General features: G+C 42.0%; 1 protein-coding gene across 2 annotated transcripts in view; it reads left to right on the top strand.

Annotated features, from left to right (window-relative positions):
- The window catches only part of LOC121000734 (glucuronokinase 1-like), a 75,574-nt gene that overhangs the window by 26,171 nt on the left and 32,049 nt on the right, over positions 1 to 17,354 (top strand). For both annotated transcript variants that reach the window (XM_040431358.1, XM_040431366.1), the window contains 9 exons: positions 3,681 to 3,725; positions 5,730 to 5,883; positions 7,312 to 7,383; positions 8,167 to 8,255; positions 11,860 to 12,016; positions 12,097 to 12,174; positions 12,407 to 12,498; positions 13,797 to 13,902; positions 16,995 to 17,074. In XM_040431358.1, coding sequence (XP_040287292.1) covers positions 3,681 to 3,725; positions 5,730 to 5,883; positions 7,312 to 7,383; positions 8,167 to 8,255; positions 11,860 to 12,016; positions 12,097 to 12,174; positions 12,407 to 12,498; positions 13,797 to 13,902; positions 16,995 to 17,074 — 873 coding nt within the window. The remainder of the gene's footprint in view (positions 1 to 3,680; positions 3,726 to 5,729; positions 5,884 to 7,311; positions 7,384 to 8,166; positions 8,256 to 11,859; positions 12,017 to 12,096; positions 12,175 to 12,406; positions 12,499 to 13,796; positions 13,903 to 16,994; positions 17,075 to 17,354) is intronic.

The following is a 17,354-nucleotide window of genomic DNA, read 5'->3' as shown; positions in this document are numbered from 1 at the left end:
GTCACTCAGTGTTGCTTCCTAAGTGGACAGTTTGATTTCACAGAAGTGTGATTGACTTGGAGTTACATTGTGTTGTTTAAGTGTTCCCTTTATTTTTTGAAGCAGTGTATAAATGACTAATAATGTAAACGTCATACACGAGCTGAGAGGTCTTTTTTGTAATTAGAATGGGTTCAGACAGCAACTCAAAGTATGGCCTCATGCACATGACCATATTTTGCATCCATGTCCAATGCGCATTTTTTGTAAATTGCTCATGGACCCATTCATTCAGATGTCATCCGTGTGCTATCAGCACCTCTGTTCCACAAATTTTGGAACATGTCCTCTTTTTGTCTGTATTGCAGATGCGAATAGTCATTTCTAAATGATAGTGAAAAAAATGCAGATTGCACATGGAAAGTGTCCATATTTTGCGGACGCATAGCAGAGTGCAATACGGACACGGTTGTGTGTATGAGGGGCATATTAGTGCTGATCTTTTGTGAAAGGTGACAACCTGAATTGCATAGAGGAAAGAGTAGAGTTCACAGCAACACAGAGGGGATCATTTATGAATAGATATATGCCAATTTATGGCGTAGATGTGTCTCCGAATCGGTCGCAAAGTGGACTTGCAGCTAAATCTGCAACTTTGTCCCCATCCACGCCATGTACGCTAGTTCTAAAAATTGGGGTGAGTCGGCCGGCCGGTCTCATTTATCATTTTCTATGCCTGTTTTAGGCATAGAAAATGATGTAAATCTACGCCAGCAAGGGAGCTGAATGCGAAGTGGATGCGCCTAAGGCTACTTTCACACTAGCAAAAACACTTCCGTTACTGATAATACAACCATCTGCATCCATTTTGAACAGATCCGTTTGTATTATCTTTAACATTGCCAAAACGGATCCGTCTTGAACACCATTGAATGTCAATGGAGGACTGATCTGTTTTCTATTGTGCCAGATTGTGTCAGTGAAAACTAATCCGTCCCCATTGACTTACAGTGCTGCCCATAATTATTCATACCCCTGGCAAATTTTGACTTAAAGTTACTTTTATTCAACCAGCAAGTAATTTTTTGATGGGAAATGACATAGGTGTCTCCCAAAAGATAATAAGACGATGTACAAGAGGCATTATTGTGGGGAAAAAAACATTTCTCAGCTTTTATTTACATTTGAGCAAAAAGTGTCCAGTTGGCGTACAAAAAAGTAGAAGCCTTCAACCCGAAGAACACCATCCCCACTGTCAAACATGGTGGTGGGAACCTAAATCTTTGGGGGTGTTTTTCAGCCAATGGACCTGGGAACCTAATCACAGTAAATGGCACCATGAAAAAAGAGCGATACATGAGGATTCTCAACGACAACATCAGGCAGTCTGCAGAGAAACTTGGCCTTGGGCACCAGTGGACATTTCAGCATGACAATGACCCAAAACACACAGCAAAAGTGGTGAAGAAATGGTTAGCAGACAACAACATTAACGTTTTGGAGTGGCCCAGCCAGAGTCCAGACTTGAATCCAATTGAGAATCTGTAGAGGGAGCTAAAGATCAGTGTGATGGCAAGAAGACCCTCCAACCTGAAAGATTTGGAGCTCATTGCTAAAGATGAATGGGCAAAAATACCTGTGGAGACATGCAAAAAGCTGGTCTGCAATTATAGGAAGCGTTTGATTGCTGCAATAGCCAATAAAGGCTTTTCTATTGATTATTGAGAAGGGTATGAATAGTTTTGGACTGGACACTTTTTGCTCAAATGTAAATAAAAGCTGAGAAATGTTTTTTCCCCCACAATAATGCCTCTTGTACATCGTCTTATTATATTTTGGGAGACACCTATGTCATTTCCCGTCAAAAAATTACTTGCTGGTTGAATAAAATTTGCCTGGGGTATGAATAATTATGGGCAGCACTGTACATTGTGTGTCAGGATGGATCCGTTTGGCTCAGTTTCGTCAGACGGACACCAAAATGCTGCAGGCTGTGTTTTGGTGTCCTCCTTAAAAGCGGAATGGAGACTGAACGGAGGCAAACTGATGCATTCTGAGCGGATCCTTATCCATTCAGAATGCATTAAGGGCAAAACTGATCCATTTTGGACCGCTTGTGAGAGCCCTGAACGGATCTCACAAACTGAAACCATAACGCCAGTGTGAAAGTAGCCTTAGGCACATCAAGCCCCCAGCACAGGGTTATTAAGAACGTCGTCTAAAACGACTTTCCTAGTAAGTTACACCAAGAGTATTTAAAGTGAGCCTGTGAGCAGTTTTGAATCTGAAAAAGTGCTGTCAGTGCAAGGCAGAGGCTGTAGTTGTCCGCGCTTTTATTAGCAGCATCACTGATAAAAATATCTTTTAATCTGGCATGTGTGTAGCTCCCACACAGAGGATGGCTAAGGCTACATGGGCCCTGGGCTGTATGAAGAATGTGGGCCCCCACCAGTCTTACACTTCCTAAATATGTTACAAGAACCAAACTTACTACTTAGGTACAGTAACCGAACTAAATTCATTGCATAGATATGATGAAAGAACCAAGCTTACTGTATAGATATGGTAACAAAACCAAGCTTCATACACAGATACAATAGTAGATCCAATGCTACTGCATAGATATAGTAACAGGACCAAGATTATTACATAGATTCAGTACCAGAACCGGGCTCACAGCATAGATGTGGTAACAGAACCAGGCTTACTACATATTATAGATACAGTATGAAAACCAAGCTCAATGCACAGATACATGCAAGTGTTGAAATAAGAGTTTTTACCTTAGAAATTGTATCAACTCCTAGTTGTGCCATATTAAGGCTGAGTTACCATTTAACTTTTCGTTCTTCTGATCCGTCTTCTGATTCGTTCTTCTGATGCATCAGTTGTCATCCGTTTGAGCCATTTCCTTCTTTTTAGACGGGTAAGGCCTGTTGCACGGCGTTGCCATATTTACTGTGCTGCGGCTGGATCCACGCCGCTCCCCATTATAGTGAATGGGGCCGGGCAGACATCCGACAGCTGACGAATGTACACTGTAGTTACGGATCAGGCATACTGTTCCCCTGCCGGAACAAGTAAACACCAGTGTGAAAGTAGCCCAAAAAAGTCCTGCATGCAGTACTTTTCTTTCCGTCTAAAAAACTTATCTCAGATGGAAATGGCTCAAATGGCGGATGACAACTGATGCAACAGGATCAGTTTTTTTTTTTTCAGGATCCTGTAAAAAAAAAATAAAAAAAAATGATCCTATACATAATTGATGCAACAGGATCCGTTTTTTTTTCCCCCAGGATCTTGTTGTTTTTTTGTTTTGTTTTTGTCTTCTGACGGATGAGAAGAACCGAAGGCTAAATGGTTATATTAAATTTTTAACACTCTTATCATAAATCAACGTAGCATAGTGTAAAAAGAATCAATGCAGAAAACATGAAAAAGCCTGACACACTAGGCAGGTTTAGGAAAAGTCTATGCATGTAGGCATCAACGATATTCACACCACACTTAAAAAAAAAAAAAAATACTTTGATGTTTTTTTTCACCTTAAAATCTGATTCAAAGGTGTACATAAAGTAAACATTGTAATAACAATACCATCAGAATATACAAACATTGGACCCTATATTGCTAAAATATTACCATAGTCACACTAAATAGCCAATTATTTCTTTATTAATTTATTGTTTGTTTTATTTCAGGAGACAGCTCTTCAGTGAAGTTTATCTGGTGACAAATGCAGACAAGTATGTTCCCTAACTGCAAACATTTTTTTCCTCCAACATTTTTCATCCCCTACGCTACTAAATGTATAGTATAGCTTCAGCTCTGATCCTCATATTACAGGTCACACATAGAATTATTCTACACAAACAATGGAATAACTGTCTTCTAATGTACATTTCCTTTACTCAACCTGAGTTACATCCTATATTGTACTCCAGAGCTGCACTCACTTTTCTGCTGGTAGAGTCACTGGGCCAGATTTATCATTAGCTCAAGTCAGAATAATGGAGTGAAAAAGTCCCAAAAAAGTCCCAAACGCTAAAACTGCGCACAAATTTGCGACTTTTTTCTGCTCTGCACTATGCTCGCCAGTTTTCTGAAAGTGGGCGTGTTTTCTTATGTAAATGAATCTCTAGACAGATTTACTATTGGGACTATTTAAAAAAGTCGCAAAAAAGTCGCAAAAAAGTCCCAATTTCACTCCAGTGAGGACCATGCTTATCTTATGAGACTTTTTAATAGAACATGCGACTTTTTCATAAAAACGTGCGACTTTTTCGTAAAGATGTGCGACTTTTGTAAAGCTGCTTACTGACGGATAAACTGCTACCGTCAAACCACATTTATTACAGTCTTAAAGGGCCGATCATAAATCTGACTTGGCTAAAACTGACTTTAGCCATATGTGAAAGTGGAGTGAGCTGTCAGAGGAATGATAAATCTGGCCCACTGTGTATATACATTACTTATTCTGTACTGATCCTGAGTTACACCCTGTATTATACTCCAGAGCTGCACTCACTATTCTGCTGGTGGAGTCACTGTGTACATACATTACATTACTTATCCTGTATTGATCCTGAGTAGGGATGAGCAAACTTCAAGTTTTGAAGTTCTGGTTTGGGTATATATGCTGAATTCCATTTTGGATTCTGTTACCACTGACCATAACGCCTTTAGAGGCTTTCTGTCGTAATAGAAGTCTATGGCCAGCATAACAGATCTGTCCGTTTTCTGTTTTGCAGGAGTCCTCTCATGGAATTGTGTTATGGTCCATGGTAACGGAATCCATAACACAATTCAGCACATACTCGAACTGAAGTTCGCTCATCCCTAATCCTGAGTTACATCCAGTATTATGCTGCAGTATTAGGGTCCATTCAGACGTTCGCATGAATGGTCCGCAAATTGCCGAACGGTGCGGACTCATTAATTTTCAATGGGGCCGCGGACCTGAAGTGCGGATGCGGGCAGCACAGAGTGTGCTGCCCGCATCCGCACTTCTGGTCCGTGGCCCCGCAAAAAAAATAGAACATGTCCTATTCTTGTCCGCAGCCACAGTCAAGAATAGGCATTTCTATATAAGTGCCGGCAATGTGCGATATCCGTGTTTTGCGGTCTGCAATACACTACGGACGCCTGAATGGACCCTAAAGCTGTACTTGCTGTTCTGCTGGTAGAGTCACTGTATACATGAATTACTTATCCTGTACGTATCCTGAGTTACAACCTGTGTTATACTCTAGCTAGAACCAATATCGGTGGTGATAGTTGCGTGCCCTGAAATTGGGGACACAGGTGCTATATATGGTTTGCTGTGGGTGTTCTGCTACCTATTACCTACAGTTTTCACCATCACCACTGATTTAAGGTTCATCTTTTCCCTTTTTGTGTGTGTTGTGTCTAACTCCTTCTAACCTATAACTAATGATTTGAATAAAGATTTTTTGTTTTCAAATTTAGCGTCCCGTAAACCTGAATATATAGTTTAAAATAAGGTGACGCAAACCTGATTTGGCTATAACAGCCTCTCTGAGCCTACATCCTGTATTCTACTCCAGAGCTGCACTCACTATTCTGCTTGTGGAGTACATTATTTGTCCTGTACAATCTGTACGAATCCTGAATTGCAGCCTTATGGAACTCCAGAGCTGTCACACAGTGACTCTGTTGTTTATGTGGCATGTACAGTGTTGTCTGGAGATAATTTTCTGTGTGTCACGATGCCTCTCGTTATCCACCAGATATAAACACTATGAGCGATGGGCAACGGCCAATGAATTCCCCGTGGACAATATCATTAATGATGGGACGACCACCTATGACACCAGACTTGGAGCAGTTGCTGACTTGGAGCTTGCAATATCCAGCAAGAAGCTGAATGATGATATCATGGTGGTGAGTTTCATCCTCTTAGAAGAAGGCTTCTATGGAGTTGGGGTTGCTCGGGTTAGAGCTCCATTTTTTTATGTTACATAGATGTGTATTTTTTTCATCTGTACCTTGTCCATCATGGGATGGGACAGGACATGGATAAAGGGAAGGAGTGTGGGTAACATGAATTCTACAGAGTTACCGACCCTTAAAAGAAGACAAGAATTACATAACATTCTCTCCAAATGGAGCCACTACTAGAAAGAGCTGATGAGATAACTGAACACAGAATTATTACTGATTTCAATGGGCGCTGGTTAAATTCATATGCCATAAACTCTCCTGAATAGTGCTATCATTTAACTATGTCTATACAGGGGATTTGGCGCTATGTATCAGAAAGTCTAAGCTCTGACTCCTATAAAGATATTTAATTAAATGAATCGGTACAGAAACTTGGACCTATTTTAGGTTTTTAAAAATGTGTGGAATTTAAGTTTTAAAAATCCTGGCCTAGAATAACCTATAAAGGACATTGTAAAATATATACCGTGCGTACTTAAAAGGGCTCCACACTGACATCTAGTGGCCAGAAGTGTTTTCTGCACTTTGCTTTGAATTTATTTTACATAGTTTAATGGAGCAAACATGGGGAGAACATACTAACTCTATGCAGATGGATCAGATTTAAACCTAGAACCCCAGGGCTGCAGGACAACAGTGCTAACCACTAAGCCACCATACTGCCCAACTACAATGACATGTTAGCAGCCATGTTATATGTCCATATTCCTACTAAGTGATCCCTTACTTTACACAGAGTTACCGGATGTGCCGCCATGCCATTCATTTTTGCATATTTGTGCCTCATTGTAGATGTTGTCTGAAGTACTTGGCAATGCATGCATAATGATCCTTGAAGTGGAGGCAACATCTCCCTGATCAGGATTCCTGCGTCGTCCTTAGTGATAATTGTCTTTTCCTGATCTCCCAGCTGAGCCTTGTAAATGGATTTATTTGGCTGCCGTCTCTTTAATATTTGTAGTGCGTGTTCTTTTTTGGAGAGATGGTGGGGCTGAGGGGATATCATGGCTGAACATGTCATTGTCCAATCAAAGGCAGTTTAAATATTAGCCACAATGTTAGCCACGGCGTTGCGCCGTCTCCTGGCTTCTCCTCCACTCTAATCATCCTCTTTGGCTTCCTGTCCTGTCTATTTTATGAGGATGACGCTCGGCAGCGAATACACACGCCAACCGCTGCTGCAGAATCCAAATTCATTATTCAAAATTCACGCTCCTTTTGCTGGTGACACCTGAGGGAACCGGTCAATTTATTATTCTCAGATGTCATTTAGCAGTATATGGGCGGAGAGGCTATGTCCAACCAACATTTGTTTTAATGCATTCCATGTTTATTGGATGTTTATTTTATAACTTCCTCCCTGCACAGATTGCTGCTGACATGTTATGTGCTGACCAGAACTTTGACATGGCTCAAGTGCTTAAATTTTTCAGGCTGAAGGTAAAGTTCATGTTGGTTGTGCCCTTTTGCTTCTTCTTGTTTGTTTTTTGTTTGTTTGTTTTCTTAGTCATTGCTGTGTTGTCACAAATGATTCTACTGTCATGATGGTGCCACACGTGGCTGTATGATTGTAAGATTATGATGATACTAGGTGTGACTGCTGAGTTTATGATGGTAACAAGTCACTGAGCAAAATGCATTGGGACCCTATAGGGATTTTATGACTGTAGTAAGTCTTACCTTAGAGTCCCTACTGGGCAGCTCAGGACTATCATCAGTGGTTTGACATATTGGGGGAGATTTATCCAACTGGTGTAAAGTAGAACTGGCTTAGTTGCCCATAGAAACCAATCAGATTCCACCTTTTATTTTCCAAAAGAGCTGGGGAAAATGAAAGGTAGAATCTGATTGGTTGCTATAGACAACTAAAGCAGTTCTGCTTTACATCAGTTTGATAAATCTCCCCCATTGTCTGTGTGTATATGTTTGATATTTTTGATATCACAATTTAATAACATTTTGCAAAAATTTTTAAGATTCTATTTTACTCACTTTTGGTTATAAAGGGCTAAGTTTTAACCTAGCTGTGAGCATCTTACTTTTACTTTGAGCTGTCATCTGGCCGATATGTGTAGTCCTTTATCTCTGAACTCCTGGCAGCTCATAAACACTTATTCAAGCCATATTCTTATCAGTTTGATAAGAATTAGGCTACAATGAGTGTTTGAGCCATTATACAAAGTTTCACTTTATAGGCTCCAAAAGTTTCCTCTATTGTTTTAGGCTGGTGAACTGGCAATTTATTATGAGATGGAAGAAGGTGAAAGTCCATCTTCACGTGGAATAGTGGAAGTGTGTCCAGACAGCCACCGGTGAGATCCAGCAACATCTAGTCTGATATACAGATTTGTAACTTTGTGAGCTGAGAAGCCATAATGTATGACACTTACAAGACTGACACTGGAAACTCGTGTGTGTGTGTGTGTGTGTGTATATATGTGTATATATATATATATATATATATATATATATATATATATATATATATATATATTAGTGTTAAGCAAATCAAAGTATCCGAAGTCCATATTTCAGGAAAAATTTGACTCGCTACAAAGCTGAATTTCCTCATGCTTCATGGTAACGAATAGGGTTGAGCGAGTACCAAAGTGCTCGGGTGCTCTGGTGAACACATCGGTATGCTCGTGTGTTCTACCAAGCACAATGGAAGTCAATGGGAGAACCCCAGGTACCCCCTCCTCAGAAGAGAAGAGAGTGTCTGGTTCATAAAAAAAGATTAGAAATTGATAATAACCCCATCAAAATGGTTTGGAAATAACATTAAGAGGATAGCTGGATGCATCTTAGACTCCTGTTATGTACAACATACAATAAGACAACCACACAAAGGCTATATGCCAAAAGCCAGGTAAGTGCAAGCCATCTATCTACCCATGAAACAGATAACAGCCAGCATACCTTACAGTGGCAGGCTTGTACACTATGAGATATTCCAAACCAGCTCTCATCTGACTGAGAACCAGTAAACCTCAAAGTTATTTTGTATCTGTTGGATGGCTTGGGTGGACCTGCACACCTAGATCAATATTATTAGGGCGACAAAAAGTTTTCTGATTGTCCTAACATAATATTCAATAACCTTTCTATACAGTTTTGTCATTTAAAAACGAATTTGCATAAACATGGGCATATGGGAAAGACATGCAAATGAGCAGAATCTGCCTTGTTTTTAAGCTGTCATAAAACTGAAAACCAATAGATGGCGCTTTTGAGTTATGAATAGCGCCATCTATTGGTTTCACAGTCTTATGAAAAGAGTAGACTAATAGTTTTGTCAGGAGACTATGAAACCAATAGATGCCGCTGTTCATAACTCAATAGCGCCATCTATTGGTTTCATAGTCTTCTGACAAGAATATTAGGCTATGAGTCTTATAACAAGCTTATTAGTGTAGCCTTTTGCGTGGAAAATTTGCAATAAAAATTCACAATTAGAATATTCGCAATCTACATTGAGTTATTACCCAGCTTTCCCAGTGTCAGATATCATCACTGCCTTACTACCCAGCTTTCCCAGTGTCCGATATCACTGAGTTATTACCCACCTTTCCCAGTGTCGGATATCTTCACTGAGTTATTACCCAGCTTTCGCAGTGTCAGATATCATTCTAGTGTAGATCGCGAATATTTTAATCGCAAATTTTTATTGCGAATTTTCCATGCAAAAGGCTACAGTAATAATCTTGTCATAAGACTCGTAGTCTAATATTCTTGTCACAAGAGTAAGAAACCATTAGATGGCGCTGTTCATAATTCAATAGCGCCATCTATTGGTTTTATAGTCTTATGACAAGGCAGATTCTGCTCATTTGCATGTCTTTCCCATATGCTCATGTTTATGCAAATGAGTTTTACATGACAAAACTGTATAGAAAGGTTATTGAATATTATGTTAGGACAATCAGAAAACTTTTTGTCGCCCTAATGATATTGATCTAGGTGTGCAGGTCCACCCAAGTCATCCAACAGATGCAAAATAACTTTGAGGTTTACTGGTTCTCAGTCAGATGAGAGCTGGTTTGGAATATTTCATAGTGCACAAGCCTGACATTGTAAGGTATGCTAGCTGTTATCTGTCTCATGGATAGATTGATGGCTTGCACATACCTGGCTTTTGGCATATAGCCTTTGTGTCGTTGTCTAGGAGTCTAAGATGCATCCAGCTATCCTCTTAATGCTGTTTCCAAACCATTTTGATGGGGTTTCCATCAATTTCTAACCTTTTTTTGTGAACCAGACGCCCTCTTTTCTTTAGAGCAGGGGGTGCCTGGTTTGATGCTCAGGTCTTCCATTGACTTTGTGTATTAAATTGTACTCAAGCACCCAAAGTATTTGGCCGAGCATAGTGATGCTTAAAACTGCATAAAGATACTTGCCTCATATACTTGATCGCAGAGAGGCTGACCACTACTGTCTTAAAAACCTGCCAAAGGACTTGCCGGCAAGCATGATCTCCTCACCACATGATCACGTTGGGCTCACCTGCCCTACCCGGGTCAGTGATGCCCTTGATCTACACCACTTCAATGTCTGTGTGCACAGGATACATGCAGACTTCCTTCTTCCACCTTTAGCCTTCCATAACTCTCAGTCTGATGACCGGTTGCTGAGTTAGCTTACCATCGGCTTCTGTGATGACTCTCGCTCATCGAACAATTTTATTGGCTCCCTTATGAGGTCCCCCTTAGTAAATTAAGTAACACTCTAATCAACTTTCCACAGACCACACTGACAACCCTCTCCCCCACCTCTGCTGAAATGTAAGCCTGTCTAGGCTCTAAGTTCATTATATGCCAATAGAATAGAACCCAGGTGTAATTAACACAGAAGCCAGTAATGGCTCCAGTAGGCACCACATACAGCCCAATCGCACTCCCACCTTTTGGTGTCAAAACCAATTATTTTTGCCCCAACCACTTACACTGTGGCATAACATATAATGGTGCCAATACCTTCACTAGCATAGTACTGTGACAGAGCCAGTGCTGCTGTAGACAATTTCTCCCAAAGGGAAGGCACTTTAGCTCTGCCAAGCACCATGGCCTGCCCTCCAACCACCTATTCAGCCCACAAGGTGCCCAAATGTAGCAAAGCATCACACACGACAACACAATTTGCCTACTACCCACTCAGCACAGCATTCATAACACATACACAGAGCATACCTATTGGACAATGACAGTATGGCACGAGTACGTTCTAACCTGTCACTCAAACATCAGATGATCTCTTTCTGTGCCTTCACCTTTCCTCAGATGCGTCTCACAGCAGCTGAGAGATCCTGCAACTGATCACCTCAAGTCCTTCTGCAGCTACAGCATCCTTGGCAGGCAGATTTTCTTGGCAACTCCATGCCTCAAGCATATTTCTTGCCCTTACCAAAGTAGAGGTAGCCATTGCATACCCTGTGGCATGAACTACAACCCGCTGTACTTCCAAGAAAACATCCCTATCTGCAGTATATGTCCTCTGATCTATGGAGGCTTCTAGTGGTGACTGCTTAATACTACAAAACAACATAGAGTCCCATGCAGTCCGTGTGCTGTCTAATTTTTTTAATTTTTTTTTGGTGTGGATCCATTGACTTCAGTGGGTCCATGGTCGGCACTTTGCGAACATATTCTATCGTTTTACAGACGGATGCAGAAAGCACACAGTTGAATATGTCCTATACTTGTCCACAAAATGCAGACCACAGACCCACTGAAGTCAGTAGGTCTGCAAATGCGGATGCAACTCGAACGGTATCTGTATATTGCAGATCCACAATTTGCAAATCCAAATAGCAATAATGGGCACTAGTGTTTGTCTCCCATATAGTACTTTGTACTCATTTATTCATTGGTTACTATGTATTTACTCTGTTACTAATACATTTCTTCTGTTCCTTCAAAGAATTAAACGTTTTTTTGAAAAGCCTCCAAAAGGAGAAACCAGCTCGAGAATGGCCAGTGTGGTCTTCTACTGCTTCCAGAAAAAGACACTGCCTACCCTCCAGGATTTTCTTAACAGCTTCCCCAAGACAGAAGACAGAGTCCTGGGCAGATATATGGTAACAATGTGTCAATATTACATCTATCTGCATTCTATGAATTTCTACTTAGTGGCTTCATTTCTCTGATCCTGTTGAAGGAATGGCTGATAAACTGTGCAGCAGTCCCTGTGTACGGGATGAAACTGCCCACCGGCTTTCAACTTATTGGACAAGTGGTAAGTCTGCAGTATAGCTACATGTGTTTGCACTGAACCCTGATGTGGATCATGCTGGAAAAACTTGAGTTTTTTCTGGAATAGAATTATGTATGTCCAGCTGGTTATAAATCTTGTATGCTGTAGTTGGACCATGCTGGTATAACTTGGGTATCTTCTGACATACATTATTTGTACAGCAGGTAAAAATAAAACACTGGTTATCATGTTGATGTTGTAATATATTTAATAGGGATTGCCAGATTACACAAAATGGCTGGCTCACTACTCTGCAGTAAAAAGTCAGCCACGGGTCAAGGCGATCACTTGCAGAGCATATGCCAGGTAAGGAAACAATAGTGAATCTTTCCTAGATACAGTCATGAATTAAGTTCACTGTAAGCTGTTCCCAAAGCTTGCCCCTCACCTCCAACATTGCCCTGTCAAACAACTTCTATAGGCAACACCACCTTTGTATGCTAGCATTGACAATAGGGTGGTACTATTCCATGTCAAAGGGCTGTGTAACTATGTACTGAGTGTCCAATCATCACAGACAATATCAGACTACCTAGGGACACATTCCATCGACAAGGGGAATGGCCACTCCCAGGTGTCAATTAGGCCTGGGCTTCCTGGAAATATCAGGAGTGTTGACCGTATCTTTGTAAATCCAGTGACTCACAGGTAACATCCCTGATTGTGGACATTTTCTGTTCTTTTCCTCTCTTTCCGGCCCAAACCGCTATGATGGCTACTCCTGACAGGATTTGCTGTCAAGGTAGTTTTGACCCTTCACTTCTGCAACCATCCCCAGCCTCTCTAGCAAAACAAATACATTCAGACCACAGACCAGAATCCAGAATAAAAACAGAAATGTGAATAAATACAACCCCCAAACAAATGCAGACCCAAGGACAGACCACCCAAAAAAAGACCTTATAATTACAGATCCAGACCCCCAAAATATATTCAGACCCCTAAATACAGATCCAGGGCAGACCCTAAATTCACACAAAAAAGTTGGAAACTATTACAATCCCCAAACCAGACTCCCATAAACAAAAACAGACTCCTGAACAGACCTTCAACCAGACCCCCCTAATATTCAGATCTCCCAAATCAGGTTCTTTGAATACAGAACTAGGGCAGATCCTCTAAATAAATTCAGATCTTAGACCCCTACAGGCTGAGGGCAGACATCCTAATCTAATACACACCGCATGCCTCCTAACTATAGATCCTAGACTAGACTCCTAAAACTAATGCAGACTCCAGAACCAATACATTTCTTATGTGCAGCTCACATTTAACTTCTCTGCTTTCTTGTGGCTTCAGGGCCTGCAATGATTATGTGACCATGGGTAGGGCTTTCTGCAGGTCATGCTGATAACGGCACAAACTCGCTATGTGCATCAAGTCATGCAGCCAGAGATCATTGAACTGGTTTTGTTTTGTTTTTGCCACAATTTGAAATGTGCATCATGTACTTGGGCACCCATGTTACTATCCACCATTGCCTCAGAATAACTACATTTTCTGAGATCGGTGGCAGTTCATTTGCAGAGACTCAGCAAACCCTCTGTTAATGGTCCTTTAGTTCATTGTCATTTGTTAACTTTTTACTTTCCCCCCCTCTCCAGAATTGGAATTATTGGAAACCCTTCAGATGGATATTATGGGAAGACCATTTCTATGACCATCTCCAACTTTTGGGCTGAGGTCACGATCTCCGAAAGCAAGAAACTGGTAAAAGGCATTGGGGGCATTCATCATCCCTGGTAATAATAGATTTTTCAATGGGAATAACTTTAGCTTTAATCACTTTTCCCATGAGATAAAAGTCTGTGGTCAGAATCTGAGCGGTCATCCTCTTATCCTCATCATAAGGAGGTTTTTAGACTAATAAGTGTTGGCTAAGTGCAAAATATGCAAATCTGCCCTTTTATCAAAGCCCAATGAATCAGCACCATTATAAACCCCAGAGAACAGCAGCTACCTCCTGGGGGAGGGGGATGAGGAGTTGACATTGTTGCATTGTCTCAGGGTTGAAGATTTGGGGCTCGCGGTAGTGAAGTCCTCATTTACCAATTGCTTTCAGCCTGGTTCAAAGCTTATGGCTTAAACCGGCCTCAAAGTGTAATGAGCGCAAATGGCTTTTTACATGATGAAAGAATTGTAATTAGCTTTAATGGGCTCTTCTCCTGCTCCACACACAGCACATTACTCTTTTCAGACCTGCATCGATCACATGATTTGTCTTTTGAAATTTGCTAAATTCTGCTTTTCCCTTCATCTGAGAGATGCAGTATTTATCTATTTCTTATGCTTCCAACCCTGAAGTTGCAACTTTGTTTTACAATGTGGTTTATATAGTTTTTAGTGCAGGTCTTCGTGTGGCGTCTATAATACAGGAGCTTCTGATTCTTCCATTCCGAGAGGTCTCCAATCTGTGGCTCTCCAGCTGTCACACGTAGACGCAAACATCTTTAAAGAGAGAATTAAATTGGAACTTGGTAAGGGGGGAAAGATCCTGGTGGACAAGAATTATAATAGCCTGGGCGCGCATCTTTGTATTCGGTGACCAAGCGAACCGGGCACGCTGGGCCCAGTACCTGGTGCAGGGGGATCCATGCACCCCTGCCAAAAATGTCTGTTTTAGAGCCTCGGACCCGTACCGACATATTACCCAGTGCTATATCATTGGGGAGGAGGCCACCTGGCTTGTTGCGGGAAGGGGGCAACAGTTCGCCAACCCGGAGGGTGCAAAAAAAGGAAAGGCTAAAGCAGGTTGATAACAGGGCCACCTCGAAAGGGGAACTGCAAATCGCAGAGCAGACAGCAATTAAACAACAAAGCAGCTGGTAAGAGACTGGCCGCCGGCATTCCATGCGGACATACTCCTTGCGCCAACCTCAGATGGCCTGGGTAATCACAAAAGCTTTCGTAACGTCAGGCCAGCCAAGAATACGTGAGTGGAAGGCAACCCCTGATAACCTGCGCTGAGCTACCGAAGCGGAAAAATGCAATAAAAATTTGATGGTAACCTGCAATCGAACCTCATCTCTACACAGGTCTCGATCCCCACCCAGGGAAAGAAAGTCGTTCCACACCTTACCCTTGAGCTCTCCAAGTTGCCGGAGTAACAGAAGAAGATATAAGGGACATCAGCTGTTCTCACCAACTGCCAGAGTGTTGCTGACACAGCATGCCATCCAGACACACTCCTGGAAGGAGGGCTCTGAATTCCTGCCAATAAAACAGAGACGGCATCAGCCGTAAGGTTAGAGGTGCCTGGGACATGACGGGCCCTGAAGTAAATGTTCTGCTCCAAACATCGTAACACTAAATGGCGCAAGAGGCTAAACACAGGCAAGGTAGAGGACGACAAACCATTAATACATGAACAACGCTCAAGTTATCTGTCCAAAAGCAAACATGATGGTTAGTCAACCTGGGGTCCCAAAGCTCCACCGCTACAATAATTGGAAAGAGTTCTAATAACGAGGGCCAAGGAGAAGTGCACCAGTCGTTGACGAAAATGGCTCCAAGACCATAGGAGCCCGAGGAATCTGTAAACAAGGAAAGTTCCGAATTGGTGCATTCGCCCGCCATGAAGCAAGTATGGCCATTGTAGGAGGAAAGGAAAACCTTCCCATACCCGTAAATCCGCTTTTAAGGAGCTAGTAATGCAAATATGGTGACGGGGAGAAGTGGCCCCGCGGGTGGCAAGGGAAAGACGACGTCAGGGGCTCATCAAAAAGTCACGGTGCTCCTACCTGGATACGCTGGACCCCAGGCATTGTCTTCCGAAGCAGTAAAAGGGGAAAAGTTAACTTGGGGATGAAGAATAAATTGAGTCCAGACCATGTGATGAAGTTGAAAAGCAGCTTTACTTTGCATAAACGTTTCTCCAAACGATATACAGACTTTATCTTGGTTTCAGCAGGCTTTAGCATTAAAAACTGTGGCAGGCAAACTCCTCTCTGCTACATCTGTTGCTCTCTGGCTCTGCTGTTACTGACAGGCTGGCTATAGAACTCAGTTTCTTCTTTATGCTGTACTTCACTTTGTAGTCTGTCTATCTCTAGATTTGTCCAGGGAAAACTCCTCCAGGGAAAACTCCTCTCTAGATTTGTCCAGGGATTTAAGCTGTGGCCTCCATATCCAGCAGAGTTAAAGGTGCTCTAGCTAGCTTGCTTTGCTTAGCTGGAGCACGTCCAACGGCGACGTGCCTAGCCCATGCTTCCTTCCCCTAGCAGGGGGTAAGCTAGACTACTCTAGAAACTGGTCCCACCCTTTCTGAAGGAATTAGTACTCGCACACTCCTCCACAGAGGGGGGGTTAGACTGGAATGGAAAGCTCCATTCTTTGTACCTGTAGCTCTGCCATGTTTTCTGCCACCTGATGGTGAACCAGGCACATTACACATGAACATAAACAGTTACAAAATAGTAAATGCACAGTGTTTAGACCGGAAATAAATACACATAATAACATGAGGTTAACCAATAAAGACAGTAGCGGGGTGCAGAAGGGGTAATGCCACTCTGGGGCGTTACACCTCATTCACACGTCCAGTGTTTTGGTCAGTGATTTCCATAAGTGATTGTGAGCCAAACCAGGATTGAGCCTCCACAGACATAAGGGATAAGGGAAAGATCTGCGCCTGTTCTGTGTTTAGAGCCGCGCCTGGTATTTGGCTCAAAATCACTGATGGAATACACTGACCAAAACAATGATGTGTGAATGAGGCATTACTCTGGAGCAGGCTCCTGTCACATCTTTCAGTTTGCTGGCGCTACAATGTAATTATAGTCTTCTGTGCTTTATTAAATCAGGTTTTGGTCCCTCATCCTTTAAATGATCCAAAAGAGTTCGGCAGTTTGCGGGATCTACATTACATCAGCAGGAAAGAGGGGTGAGTGTTATCATAACATACATTATTCTTATTACAGACCAGTAGCACCAATCTAGTCTGATTTACTTCCGACGAGTAGGTGCGCAACACAAATATTGTGCAGATCAGTTGCAGCTCTGTGAGCACCCAGAATAATGCATTGTCCACCCCCTACTAACAAAGCAGAACTCCTGACTAGGATCAGTATAAGGCTAGGTTTGCATCTACATTACGACATTCCGGTAGTCTGCCAGACACAGCGGGTCCTATTCACTACAATGGGATCCTTCAGGTTTCTAGC

The sequence above is a fragment of the Bufo bufo genome, chromosome 1 (genome assembly GCF_905171765.1).
Source record: "Bufo bufo chromosome 1, aBufBuf1.1, whole genome shotgun sequence".
NCBI classification, from domain to species: Eukaryota; Metazoa; Chordata; class Amphibia; order Anura; family Bufonidae; genus Bufo; species Bufo bufo.
This window is presented reverse-complemented; position numbering and strand designations above follow the sequence as displayed.